This window comes from Lissotriton helveticus, chromosome 1_1 (genome assembly GCF_964261635.1).
Source record: "Lissotriton helveticus chromosome 1_1, aLisHel1.1, whole genome shotgun sequence".
Taxonomy (NCBI): Eukaryota; Metazoa; Chordata; class Amphibia; order Caudata; family Salamandridae; genus Lissotriton; species Lissotriton helveticus.
The window spans coordinates 1,450,391,633-1,450,406,131 of NC_136057.1; the positions used below are offsets into that span (position 1 = coordinate 1,450,391,633).

Sequence of the window (14,499 nt, forward strand, 5' to 3'; positions counted from 1 at the left end):
TTTGTCAACTTGTAAAACCGCCCAGAGAGACTCTTCAGTACTCCAGAAACCAGCCTCAGCAAAAAAAGCCTGCAAGGTGTTATCGGTATAAAAGTTGGGATTCAGAAAAAACTGCATACCACTCTGGGGTGTGACCATAGCAGGCAAAGTAACTGCAGCAGGTGAGGAGGAATCTCACTGCATGGTGATGTGTCCTTGGAGAGCCCAGCCACCTGTACCCCGTAACCTAGAAATAAATCCAACAATGAGCTTTCAAATATCCGAGCATGCTTCAAGACTCTGAGTTCACTCTGCCTTCTTTGCCGTCAAGGTTCTACCTTGGAAATCCTGTACAGAGGAGCTGAAATAAAATTACGGTCAATTTGAGTCCACAAGCCCTCCCATTCCCAACCACCGGATGTATGACGTATTCACACATGCTTTTACAACGCATGCCTTTACAACGTGGGCAATACAACAAACGTGTCGTTACCACGCTTTGCATTTCAACTCAAGTCGTTACAACGACTTGCCTTGGGGAAGCCCTGGACTTTGTATATACTTTTAGTATATTTTACTATTCCAACTCCAGTCAGTGCAACAGTAGGGAAGGTGCTGGATTTAATATCCAACAATACGTTCCCCTAAGCAAGTCGTTGTAACAACCTGCATTGTAATGGAACGCGTGGTAACGATGCATTCATTGTAGTGTCTGCATTGTATTGGCACTGCGTAGTTCTATCTGCGTTGTAAACGCTGTTTCCTTGACCACCATTTGCTAAGCTTAAGCCAAGACATCGCACTAGTTCTATAGGACAACAGACACCACTGTTAGGGTGCACCACCAACTTGGGCACGCACAGTGCATGGGTCATGGTACCCTACAACCACTCTCGAGTGTATAAGCGTATTTATAGAGCACAGACCTAATTACAAACTAAAAGAGTCCTGTACAAGAGTGTGGGATATAAAGAAAGAATTGGGGTAGGGTCCGTTCAGTTTCAGAGCACTGTCTGGTTAAATAGCCCCTCCTAATGAATGTAGTGGCATTTGTACACCTGACTGTGTCCTAATGATCTGGCTGGTAACACTTGGACAACAAGAATGTGGCAGTTGTGAAGGTACTTGCCCGTCTGGGACTCAGTGCCTGCCCATTTCAAGGGCTGCGCGGAACAGGCCCAGGTGCCCCAAAGCGCTTTACCTCTCATGGCTGGGTTGTGGCACATCCTGTACCTTAAGGGCTGCTTCTCTGATACTTTCCAGTGAACCCTGCCCCATTGACCAGTATTAACAGTATAGTACCAGGGGAACTTTGTATGCATACATGGGTCACTGGTCTGTTATGCAAAATGTTACCAGAAGAGACATGCTGAAGTGTTTTCTAAACCGTACAAAACCCATGCCCTGGTTTTCTGAACACTTCAAATACCCAGGCCCAGGCGAGAATGTCCTGGTTGTTCATAACTGGTAAAATGGTAGGTGAAACTTCATGGAGAGTCTCAAAGAACTGCCATCAGGATTCCTGCTTGCAACCAAGCACCCCTACCCTCTTGGGCTTCTAGAAAGCTGCTGGAGAAGTGGGGACTGTCTCTCAAATGTTTGTTAACAGATTCACAATGAACCCTGCCCCGCGCCTCATTAAATGTTTGTCAGAACGTAGATTTCGATTTATTTTCTGATCTGTCTGTTTTTGTTGTTACACATTTTTTGTGCAGTGCAAACATCACCAGTTCCTTATCCATTTGGCGCTTTGTGTTCTCTTGGGCAGACACATGTCTGTGATTGTGGAATTACCCAAAGGAGGGTCTCCGGTGCCTGGCGCCCTTTGAGCAATCTATGGGGATGAAATTACGAGGCCCCTTTCCTTATTTACGAATTGATGGTGTGCCCATGGGGTAAGGCGACCAAGGCAACAAATTACCGTGTGACAGTGTATTTTTTGTTTTGATATTGATATGAGGCATGATGGTGACCTTTTGTCTGTGGTCTGTGCATAAAGTAATAAATGCTTAAAACATTTTCCCACTGTTCCTGCGCCCTTCAAATGTGTTGTCCTCACACACTTTACTGTCGCAGTGCGTTGAATTTGATTATTTCTGTCTCTAAGCTAACCCGCCCTTCTCTTCCTGCCACCCAGTCGTGCATTTCCTGTACCTGCAATCCGTGGTCATATCCTTCTGGGCTGGGATTCCTCAGCTCCAAAGCTCACTTTGAGCCAAAAGGCCTACGGCTGGGAAATTGGTTGGCTTGACCTTCCCTCTGAGACTACTCTCCTCCCAGAGCGGCTACTGCAAGCCGCTAACTAAAGGGTGAAGGGGTTAAGGGTTAAGCGCTTAGAGACCATTGGTGATAATGCGCTATACAAATATAAATTACAAATTACAAGGGTGTCTTCCTGTGGCATCATCCCTTTTAGGGACAGATAGGGCCGAAGTCCAAAACCCTGCTTCTTGACCTTATCTTTTCATAAGCCCTTTCTCTCCTTCAATTCATTAACCTATTAGTTATATCCCTTCCACAGTATTACCTGACTACCATCACTATTACAACTGGGAGCGCCAGATGAGCGCTATGTTGGTTCCAACAGGTCACGTCTGGGTGGACTTGAGTGTTTAGCCTTGCAGCTGCCTACAACCATTGTATTCCCATGGACTGTTCCTCTGGCGCTCGCGGGTGGACTCTGTGGCACATTTATACCCTGACTGCCTGTAGTGAGGGCATTTCTGGAGGCTCCCCCTCTCACTCCTGGATTGACTCTGTAGAGCATTTACCATGGTGGCCTGTAACCAATGGATCTCTGTGCGCTGCTCTGCTGTCAAAACTGATGTACTACAGAGAGCATATACCCTGTATACCCTGACCGCCTGCAACAGCGCATACTTGAGGGTTGTTGCTATGACGCTCCCGGGTGAACTCTATTTAGCATTAAACCTAGTGAGCAAATAATGAATTCTACCTGGCACTGCTAATTGTAGGGGGTATAAGGCTGAATGTGCCTCATAGTAGCTGGAGGTTAGGCCCCAGTTTCCTCCATTTGTGATTTGATGCATGTGCGGGTAGTCTGGGTGTCCTTTGTTTGTGGGCCTGCACAGCTGTTCTTGACTTTGACGCCCTTGCTGCCTGGATTGGGTTCCTGTAGGACGCTCCTCTTTCGTTCCTGGGTGGACCCTGGAGATGATGTACCATGGTGGCCTCAGTGCATTCATTTGACTTGCTCCTGGTTGAATTCTAGAGCTTTTTCCCTGTCTGGCTGTAACTAATGCATGCTTGTCGGTGGCTTCTGTGGCACTCAGGGTGGGCTCTGCAGATAACCAGTGCTTCCTTGGTTTGCTTTTCTCCTTCTCCCGCGTGACCTCAGTGCAACGTTTTACCCTTCCTGCCTGCAACCAATGCTTGCTTTTGTGGATTGCTCCTGCCACCCGCCCCTCAGCGGACCCCTTTACACCATCCATCTTTACCTCCCTTAACAAGTGCACTCCAGTAGGTTGTTGCTCTGCCCCTTAGAACCACTCAAGAAGGGGATCCCTTTACCTGTCCAGACCACTTGCACCTCTTTCTTTCAGCCTGCTCCATTTCACTTCAGGCATAGACACAGTCCATGAACACGAGGAGCCTATTTCAGTATTCTGGCATGAAACCAAAGACACTTCCCATGTAGGCGAAACTCATAGTCTGCGCCGTTAACAGAACACAACAGTATAATAATGTAACGCTCAAGGGTTCTGACCTTCCCTTCTATTCCTTAATTATAAGATTAGGTCAAGGACCCTGAGGGTATTCCAATCCCCTCACGCTCCCATAAGGCTTTGTTCTTTTTTGTTAGAACATTCTGCCCTCTAGTGGCAGAATGTTCTAATAGCCCGTCATAGCTGGGCTATACTGGCTATTAAAGTCCCTCTCCCTTGTTAAAGGCCCTCTCCTTCAGCTCGGGGCCTTTAACGCTGGAGAGGGCCTTTAATAGCCGGTATAGCCCTCTACGGCAGGCTATAATGTAATACAAACAATGAGGGTCTGTAAAGTGAGGGCTTTCCTAACAGTCGTGTAGTATTGTAACAGGTATATATACTTACTACCACCATGTGAGGTGCTGAAGTGCTTGCCCACATGGGTTCCATGCTACACCATGTAAGTTGTATGGTTGGAAGGGTGTTGTCTTTGTTTTGATTCTTGTGGCGGGCTAATCTTGCCCCTTCAGACCTCCCTTAGTGTGTGATGTATGCTTAGGGTTTTCACCGGGTAGTGAGCACTCTGTAGGGGAGGTCGTGCACTTTGGTCATATGTCGCTCCACCTAACCCGTGTCAGCAGGGGCAGTTTAACCAGAGGCCTTCGGAAAGCTTAACATAGTGCTTAGCACTTTTTTGCGCCAGAGAGTCAAACCACCCCACAAACCGATATATTTTTAAGCTGATTTTCCTGATGGTATTACGTGCTGTATTCAGTAATTCAGGTAATTACAAAGTCCTGTGTATTTGGGACGGGGTTGCCTCTCTAAGGTCCATATTTACTTAAGCGCTGTGCAGGCGCAAAGCGGGGTAAAGCCGTGCATGGTATTTACTATCCAGTGCAAAAAGGTTCCCTTTTCCCAGCCCCAAAACTGCTTTGTGCAGCTTTGCATCAAGGAAGCGCTACTGGGGCAGATCAGTGAAACCAGCTATAGGTTTTTGAGACTTCGCCCGGTCTACTAAGGCAGCCATACGCACTGCACTTGTGTCCAAAATTCCTGTAAACAAGAGAAAAAGTGGCCATTTCTCAAAGTTGAATTCTGTGTGTGCTGGAATGCGCAGCAAACAACCAGTGGGTGGATGGAATGTTCTGAGTTTGTATAGGCACAGGATGTAGAACTGCAAAGGTATGCTTCTAGTACAAATGCTCTACAGTGCACATTTGCCTCTGCAACATGTTGTGATGCTGTGTGTCTTGCAAGACAGCTTGTTTGTGCGCCAGCACAGGGCTGGCTGTAGCAGCAGGCCACACTGGGCAAATATGGCTGAGGCACCTCTGTTAAACCTGCGTACTTGAAGTTGTGACTACCATGGCACTTTTCAGTGTTCTGTGAGCTTGTGGCTGGGAATGCATGGTTGTTTGAGATTTGGGGACATGATTCAGTAACTGCTGCCCCCAAATCTCAAACAACCAAGTGTCCCCAGCATGGCATGGCAGCAGACTGGATTCAGGAGGGCGACTCGCGATTTATGAAGCCCAAAATTGCTTTATTTTAGCTGTCTCTACCTGAAATTGCCTCTGCTTCAATGTTTGAATGGGGAAAATACATCCCCCCCAATTTGTTTTTCCAAAATCCTCCACTTTCCAGTTTTAAAATGTTGGCAAGTTAGGGCCTTCCTGTGTGTGGGAAGTGGGATTGGCTCTGAAATCTGGGTGAGAGGTCTGTGAACTGGAGAGGGGTCTGTGGGAGCTGGTGAGTGAGCGGAGATATTTTGAGCTGGGGGTATATGTAAACTAAAGTGGATTCTTGAGGGTAGAGTTTGAGAGGTCTGTGAACTGGAGAGGGGTCTGTGGGAGCTGGTGAGTGAGCGGAGATATTTTGAGCTGGGGGTATATGTAAACTAAAGTGGATTCTTGAGGGTAGAGTTCAAGTGTTGTTTGGGCTCTGTATACTTGTGTGGCGCTATGTTTTTTGGGCTCTGCATACCTGCGTGGCGCTTTGTTTTTTGGGCTCTATACACTTGCGTGGCGCTTTGTTTTTTGGGCTCTGTCTCTGTATACTTGCGTGGCGCTACGCTGCGCACTCTGAGCCCAAGAGGCACATAGCTGCGGTTTCTGAGCGCTAGATTGAGAGGTTTTGTGAATGGTGAATTCTTCGAGCACCGTTATATAGAGCGATGGAGTTCTGCCATCTGGAGGGGGCTGCGGGTGGGTGTGGGGGTTATACCGGAAAAGTATACGAATACGCGTAGTTTTACCCGTGGGTGCTGCTGAAGGAGCCCAAGGTACCGGCCAGATGGTGATGTCTTGAAGAGATTGTTCAGGGTTAAAACTACAGTTTGGGAATAACACGTCAGCACTGAGCAGAAGAAGGAGGGAGAGACGCACACTAGGAAAGAGAGGGGGAGGGATAAACGAATGGGATACCAGGAGAGGGCGAGGGAATTGTGGGAGGGAATATATGCCCCCCTTTTTTTTTTTTTTTTAAAGTTTGACAATATTTGTCTGATATACGTGTCAATAAAGCGCTCTGCATTATTATAGCGTACAGAGCAGTGGGGGAGAAAGAGAAGAGAGTATGTGCCGGTGGCAAAGAGGACGCTAGGGGGCGGTGAAGGGGTGGAGAGAATGGCGGAAGAGGGAAAGAGTGTGGGTGGGAAGAGGTGAGAGGGCGTTTACGAGGCAGAAAGAGGGCGGAAGAGGATGAGAGGTGGGAAGAAGTGGGGCCTGAGGTTAGAGCAGCGGTCGAAGTGCATTTACTACAGCATGGCTACTGTGATGCTGTGCGCAATGGGGGCGGGGTGAGCGTGGAGGCGGGGTCAAAGACATGGCTAAATACTAAAAAACAATAAAACACCTTTTTCATTTAGGTTTTTCACCACAAAAGATAACGCACAGTTTAAATAAATATAAATGCAAGTGAAGTTAATCTGTGGGATATGCACTATTGTACTTTATGAAACGTCTGTTAGTTAATGTATTGCAGAGGCCTGTGTCTGTTATCAGAGCCAAAGAATTGAACCCTGATTGGTGCAGTGGAGAATATTGACTTGTGTATTTTTAGTTCTAAGAGGTCCAGCTCTGTGACAGAAAGCACAGTGAATATGTAAGTCATTATTTTAAACTTGCATTACACACAGTATAAGATAGGATCGTACAAAATGCGCAAAAAGGTTTAAGATAAAAAAAGTGCTTCCAAAATGATTTTAATACCAAGACTGTACATATTGCAGATTTTTTAATAACTCAATTCACAGCTCAGCTGGTAACTCATTTGCAGTACCACTCTAAAAGAATAAATCTATGTCATCAGGGCGATTCAAGTGATTCCATCAACTAAAGCTAATACCAACTTCTGGGTAGCCTTTATATTTGCAGATTAACCGGTTGTGCACATTTACATTTCTTTCAGGCAAGCGGGCACCCTAGCAGGAAGGTTTGTTTAGCTGTCTGCTCCTCCATCCTTTTCACAGCACACACCCTGCCTTATACAGCAGCTGAAAGATTTCAGCTGTGAGAATTAACCGTCCCACAATGGTTATCTTTTCACAACAAATAAGGGAACTATATTTCTTAAATTTAAGAAGTATGGGCACAGCAAGCCCCCTCGACCCTGCCCACTATGACTACTGGGTTAGAGAAGAGGGTTCAGACAGCAGGGAGAAGACAACTTGAGAAGCTAGTGGCATTAAAGCAGCTCCTTTGTGATTCAGAAGCCTGTGAGAACTAAACATCTGGTGCCGCAAGCAGTCTGACATCATAATATCTTCTGTTAAACGCAGTACAAAGTACTTTATTGGTATTACAGGTCCTACAGTAAATTAATATTCAAATCCCAGTGTTGGCCGTTTCAGTTGCCAGAACTTTTTTAGGTCCATATTTTATTCTTAGTGTTTTTATGGTCACATGCATAGACCCGTCTGCTGTGCTGCTTTTGGTAGGCTACTTAGGTGGATGCAGTGTTTCTGATTTATTTATTTAGCAATTGCATACGATGCATAACCAATGCTTTAAAGGGAAACATAAAAGTGCAGGTACTCACTATTTAGAGTACCTGATTGCTCATGAGAAGTGCTGATACTCTTCAAAGTCATAGAAATGCAGCCTCCAACACTAAAATCATACGAGTTCTACTGGAAATGTAAACATGTACAGTCTGCCAAGTATAGGGCGGTTGAGTGAGGACCAACACGCATCAGTATCGGCTGCTAGGCTCCAGACTACCGTGGACATTAAATTAGAGAATTAAGGAGCCTAGACTATCAGAACAACATAGGAAAAGACTTTTGAACCATGTCTCCAGACCTTACAGATTCCTCCTCGGTGACATGTGGAGGGGTGAACAAAGTGTAGACATCTGTGGAACCAGTGGGGTAACGCAACATGATGGGGCCCACTGCAGAATGTAAGGAGGGGGCCCTGACTCTCCCATATTTCACAGATATTCATAGACCTTGGGCTGAATGAGGGGTCCTTATAGGGTTGACCCTCCCCCCGTTCCGCAAAGGCCGCAAGAGCCAGTGTTAATGACCTCTTCGGAACATAACACCAGAAATTATTCAGAGACAAAGTGAGGGGTTAAAGAGGGAGCAAGACGGTGCCCAGATAATAGGATTTGCGTCAGCTAATTTTTAGGTCTGGCTTTAGGAAAGACCTTTTGATTTAAAAAAAAATATTTATAAAGGGCTTCCAGCCATCTTAATCCACTGATCTGTTGCTGTGTCATTCACGTGTTTCTCCCATGCACTAAAGCATACATCATGGGGAACTGGATCAGCTTACTTCAGCCATTGAATATCCTGACTGTGAGTGATAGCACTCTGCTCTTTCACAAGGAGCACATCCACACACAAAGTAGTTCCCGTTAGTGTCAGGGACTACGGTGGCAATATGCGCCCTTTGAAACCGAAATATCTTTTGCTGTCCCCATCATGTTTTTTATTTATTAGTGAGGTCCAGCTGCTTCCACAACCATGTTTTACAGCATCAAGGGTAAAACATACAAGCATTGTTAAAGCCAAAGGCTGGCAGCCAACGCTAGACCTGTTGGCTTTGTCCATCCTTGAGTTGACAGTGGGACCAGTAGGGACAGTGGGGGGAATGGAGTTCCACACGTGAGGGGCCCAGCTAGAGAATGTCAGATTCATTTTGCATTTTTCATTGAAGACAGGGATCTCAGGGAGAAGTGTGTCAGAACTACGTAGAAGGCGAGATCCTCCTGATCCCTTCTGTTTCTTAGCCAAGCAAGGTAGAGTGAAATGAATGGTCTGAATGAGCACATTTACGGACTATACAAGCTGGTTCGTAGATGCATCTGCCCTCTATAAGCAGGTGTTAGTAAATCATCGTAGAGCAGCGCCGTGCTGTGAATTCCCAAGAGTGCTCTAGAGCTATGCCAGATTTTCAGGATATATAAGCACAAGATAAACTTCCATAAAGTGAGTTCCAATGGACATTGGTTATGAAGACAGCGCTGATCCTGCGACATGGATCCTGTCATCATGTACCTAGGTTGGACACCTCTGATACAGTAATAGTTTGTTTTTTCATATAGTGCTTTATACCGAACTTATACCATTTAAAAGTGCTGTAAATAGCAGGTGTTACCAACACTCAATTTAATGGTACTCAATGTACCTACCTCGGAAGGATGGACGACTGAGCCTGATTTGCTTGGACTCAAACTCTTGATCTGCAGCAGCACTTCACTATATTTGTCCTGCAGCAATCTATGACTCCAATATGCCTTAGATGTTCCTTTGTATTGTATATATTCTGTTCTGTAACATGCCATGATATATTATAGGTCACTTTTCTAGTTGAGCGGAGTATTATGTTTTATCGTTATTAGAGTATGTTATGTTTTTTTGCATGTTGTTAGGATCTATTTTCTGCCTCTCCGTAAGGAAGTGGGGCATGGAAGGGACGTCTGCTATAGCCCGGGCTTAATCTAAAATTCTGGATCAGATTAGTCCAGCGTGAGGAGTACTAGCTGCTGAAAGTCACCAAGCCCCTCTATATCTTGTAGCTGGACGGTCCGAAGAATTCTAAGAGAGCACAGTTCCATGCGGCAGAGTTTGTTAGTCAAATCTACACAATGTAGAACCAGACTTTGTTATTAAAAGCAACAAGTAAGTAAGAATTAAATAGGCTGCATGTACATGTTAAATGGAGTTACTGGAAGAAACAAGGAATTGATAGATTACAATGCAGGGATGAAAGCAAATGTCTACGAGCAGATCAAAACCTGGTTTGGAGGCATAAATGGAAAGGTCCTTTCCTTGGAAGCCAAAGAAACTCTTGGGCTGAAGAGTGCCACCAAGACCTGGTACGGCCTGCCATGCAATAATATCCTTGCTTTGGAAAACCCAGGATGAATATCCCATATTGGTGGATTTCCTGTTCGGAAGGACCATAGTTGATCCTGCACATATCACACACTAGGGCAGACGCGTTGCAATGTCATATGCAAAGACCACAACACCCTGATCATATGACAGGTGCTTGCAGGCTCCAGCCTGCAATGAAAATTTGGACTGGCATGGACAGCACCCCATGAAACCAACTGCAGTGCAAGTCTAGCCCAGTGAAAGACTAAAGGCCATGAAAAGGGCATGACGTTATATATCCAGCAGTTAGTGTGCTTGGTGTAGGTACATAGCCCGCCGTGAACTTCCACGATGGCAGCCAACGTCGACCTGTACCCGAATCAGAGCATTGGTAGTTGGGGTGGCAGAGCATAACTTAATATGTAGGTTTTCCAAAACTGGGTCCAAATCAAATTTTAATTGAAGCAAGAAATATTGCATCTTTGTCCTGCTTCCAGTGTAAAATGTGTGTCATCTTATAGGGTAAAAGACTGCCAGATCTGGTGCATTCCGTAGGACAAATTCACTGAGAGTCTCTGTTCTTTTTGTGCCAGAAATTATATGATTTCTCCCTAAACTACAGAACGGCAGGACTTCTGGTTTGTGCTCAGGCAAATGGCTAGTTACCTCCTGGAGTATCAGAAGTCTATACTACAAAAGGCGACCAAGCCTACAGTGAGAGAGGGACAGCACTCGCAGATCCAGCCACTGGATAGTTTGGCTACTTTGGCAATACAACTTGAAACATCAGACACCACCGAGCAGCTTCCACGAGATTCCGCATTTTTAAAATAACCCACTAATTTTGCTTAGCTAGTTTGCTTTTTATTACTTCTGCCCATGATCATTCTCTTGTGTTATCTGCCCCTTTTGTACATACCTTGTTTCTTTCTCATATAGTTTCAATTTGGTTTAGGATGTTATTTGGAAAGATGCAGGTTCGCTTTATTGGACACAGGGTACGAATTTAGCTCTTGAAGCACAACTGTTTTGAAACATTTTTTCGTGTAAACCTGGAGACCGGAAGTAATAACTTCTGTGACTGAGTTGGGACTGGGAAACCTGAGCTGAAATCCCAGCTTCCTTATTTGAGCAAATGTTGGGGCTCTGGGCAAATCACTTTACCTCCCTGTGCTTCATTTTCTTTAAAAGACAAATTTGGAAGAACTTAGGAGTGATTCAGTGTGTGCCATAACCTAAAAACCTCAATCATATTTATATGGTTTAATAGATTATACTCTTGCCATAACTAGACTATAAACAAGATAAAAAGCCTTTTCTACAGAGACTTTATCATATGTTACAGGATGTCTGGTGCATGATTCACACGGCAAACATTTCCTGCCCTTGTTTTAAAATTGTACAATTAAAAGAGATATGTAGCAGTCAGTTTCACATGAGGCTTCTGGTTGTCATGGCAACATGTGGGAGGGTCGTTGTGAAGAAGATTATTTGGAATGTTGGTGTTTGAAGATTCTTTGAACTGGGGATGACAGTTGAGGGGGGGAGGGGGGCTCACACCAGCCTCAGCTCCGTTCCTCTCCAGAGACCAAAGTACGGGAAGAGCCTCTGTGTGAAGGGGGCCTGCAGGAAGGAGTAGAGATTGAAGCTCCATGGAGTCAGCATTGTACAGGGACAGCCACCCCCCCTCGTAGTCCAAATACACCCCCAGCTTCAGGGGCTTCTCACGTGGGGACAGAGGGGTCTCAGGGGAGGTGAGAGCAGAGTACTGACCCCTCACCCCCCACACAGCCCAGACTCCCCCCTCAGGTGACCATGTGAAGATTCCCTTCCTGTTCACAGACTCTGCTGCGACCCCCACATGCCACCCTCCCTCCTGCAGCGACTGCACCTCCCAGTAATGTCTGCCGGAGGTGAACCCCTCGCTCCCCAGCACACAGGTGTAGTAGGTGAATCTCTTGGGGGTGTCCGGCAGGGTCTGTGCTGTGCCTGTGTCTCTCACTCGTCTCCGCCCCTCAGACAGGAGGAGCCGAGGATGAGCCGTGTCAGGATCCAGAGTCACCATCACTTTATAAATCTTCACCACCATCTCTGGGCTCTGAATCTTCACATTATTACACCTGCTTAGGGTGCTTCTGACATTCTTCAGGAGTTCCCAGGCTGGCGCCTCAGACTTCTTTTCTATCTCCGTTATCAGGGCCTTGAGAGAGGTGATTTTATTGGACAGGTTTGTGATATTTGCATTTTCTATCATGGTCATTTTCGTCTCCATCTCCTCCAGTCTTCTGTGCAGTGCTTGCTCATTCTCTTTCAGAAGCTGCCGCAGATTTTTCAAATTCAGATTCAATTTTATTCTTCTCAGTTCTTAGCTTGTTCCTCATGGTTTTATATTGTTTCTCTTCCTTGAGTTTAGACTCCGGAAAATATCCCTCCTGTTTCTTCAGGCCAAGCAGCCACTCTTGAAGTGTCACGTGGGAATAGCGAGGCTCTTTTCCTGAGAGCGTGTAATGTAGAACTGCCAATTCGAAACAACAGAGCAGCGTAAGGGAGTAGAGGCAACGGGACCTCTGGGAGCTGGGAATCCGTGAGCTTCCCCCGGTTCCTACCGTTAATCAGCCCTTGGTCGGTAGTGACCGTGGTAGTCTACAAAATGATAGCCAATTTCCCTTGAAAGTGTAGGGCGTTGAACAAGAGCGGGACCTCGGGGAGCTGGGCATCCGTGAGCTTCCCCCGGTTCCTACCGCGTTAGTACCAAGGCAGGGGACCCCTCTTAGTTAACAAAGTAAAGTAAAAAACAAAGAAAGGAAATTGCATTACAAGCGCCCTTCTGGCGTTTGTAACGGACTTCGAGGCGCTTCCTTCAGCGGCCCGGGTTCCGTCCGTAGTCTCGCGGGAACATGCAGCAGCAGCGTCGCTTCACATTCTCAGCAACGATGGTGCCGGCAGGCACAGGAGGCGCGTAGGCGATGGAAACGGCAGGCACAGGAGGCGCATAGGCGATGGAACCGGCAGGCACAGGAGGCGCGTAGGCGATGGAACCGGCAGGCACAGGAGGCGCGTAGGCGCCGATTCTCCGGGTGGCGTCAAGGAAGACAGGTAAGGCTAGTAGTATGGGAACCCGTACTCGAGGATCTGCCTTACCTCAGACTGGCGGAATCAGTGAAAAAGCCTTTTCTGCTTAAGCACCAGGCATTGGTGCTTCATCCAGCGCATGTCAGGGTCGCACCTTCACTCCCCTATTTCAGGAAAGAACTGAAAACTCACGTCTTCAAGGAGCATATCATCCGCGGACACCACACCAGAAAGCTAGGTTTGTATTTCATAGATAACTGCACCAAAGGTTAAAGAAAAGTCTGCATGAGAGTGACTGATAAGGCTCTTAGAGGGAATACATTCATCCAGTGGCCTCCATTTTGTTTTTGACCATCCGGTAATGGGGACACCTGGTTTTGAGGAAGTTCATGGGATACATGTGTGATTTAAAGCAACACCATATGTGGTAAGGGATCTCCTTCCTATTGCAATCTCACTCCATCAGGGCTAAAGAATTGACATGTTCTCTTGCTTGCAGGGTAAGCTAGACGATGGACGGGTCATCGACAGTTCGCTCTCCCGGGACCCTCTTGTTGTGGAGCTCGGCAAGAAGCAGGTTATCCCAGGTAGGTGTGGTGAGGGGGGCAGAGAGAGGCAATGAATGAGAATGCACATTGGCAACTAAGACTTGAATCACATACTGCAGGTCGTCCATAGTATATGTGCAGGTGCTCCCCCAGACCTGTGTGCAGGAGCCCCCCAAGACTGTGGTAAAGGTTTCCCAGGTCCCTTCTCATGTGCTGGGAGCACTTGGGTGTCTGTTTGAAGAGAATGTCCAGGTGTCTTTGTGCAGGATACACTCAGGCAGATGTGAACCTGGAAGCAAGGATATTCAGCTTGGTGGAGACCCACTGCACGCTCGAGTAAAGAACAATACTACGTTCTTGATCCTTCATGCAGAGCATCAAAAAGGTAGCACATTTAGCGTAAAACAATTGGGGAGCCCCTCTCCCCCTGATCAGAGATTTGGGCACAGGACAGTCCCCTCTCACATTAGTGGTTTTTAGTGAAAAGGTGCAATCAAGGGAAAGAAAACCTGTACCTTTTCAAAGCTGTGGAAACTTAAGGAGGCAGTGAGCACTTCCCAGTAGTTGTTATTTGCTGGTGCTTAGGAGTTTACTGGTTTTGGCTGATGTGCTCTCCTGAAACATGCTGGACACCCTGATTCTCTGTTCAGCCATCCCAGGCAAGTAACAAAGGAATTGGTGGGTGGAACACAGCTGAGTCTTTTTTTTATCTTTAAGTAGTTGCCACCCCTTGTTTCCTGTAGGCCACCGTCTCTTCACTGGCAATGGCAGTCTGCACACTAAGTGTTCCAGTAGTGCAGTCACTGCTGGACATCAGAGTCCCTTTCATAAATGTACCTTTTGGTTGATGAGCTCCAGGTCTGTGGCCTTCAGTGGGTGGCTCTTGATAACTGCCAGTTCACACTCT

The 14,499-nt window shown here is 46.5% G+C and overlaps 1 protein-coding gene and 1 pseudogene across 2 annotated transcripts in view; one reads left to right on the plus strand and one right to left on the minus strand.

The window, feature by feature from the left end:
- The window catches only part of FKBP11 (FKBP prolyl isomerase 11), a 63,520-nt gene that overhangs the window by 5,621 nt on the left and 43,400 nt on the right, over positions 1 to 14,499 (plus strand). Inside the window, exons 1-2 of one of the 2 annotated variants that reach the window (XM_078685848.1) lie at positions 1,854 to 1,874; positions 13,544 to 13,631. Coding sequence is in view for 1 of the 2 variants with exons in the window: in XM_078685840.1 (XP_078541966.1) it covers positions 13,544 to 13,631 (88 nt within the window). In the remaining variant the exon portion in view is untranslated. Of the gene's footprint in view, positions 1 to 1,853; positions 1,875 to 13,543; positions 13,632 to 14,499 lie in introns of those variants that run through there. The other variant, XM_078685840.1, reaches the window with a different exon arrangement.
- LOC144781251 (E3 ubiquitin-protein ligase TRIM39-like) lies at positions 11,527 to 13,165 on the minus strand (annotated as a pseudogene).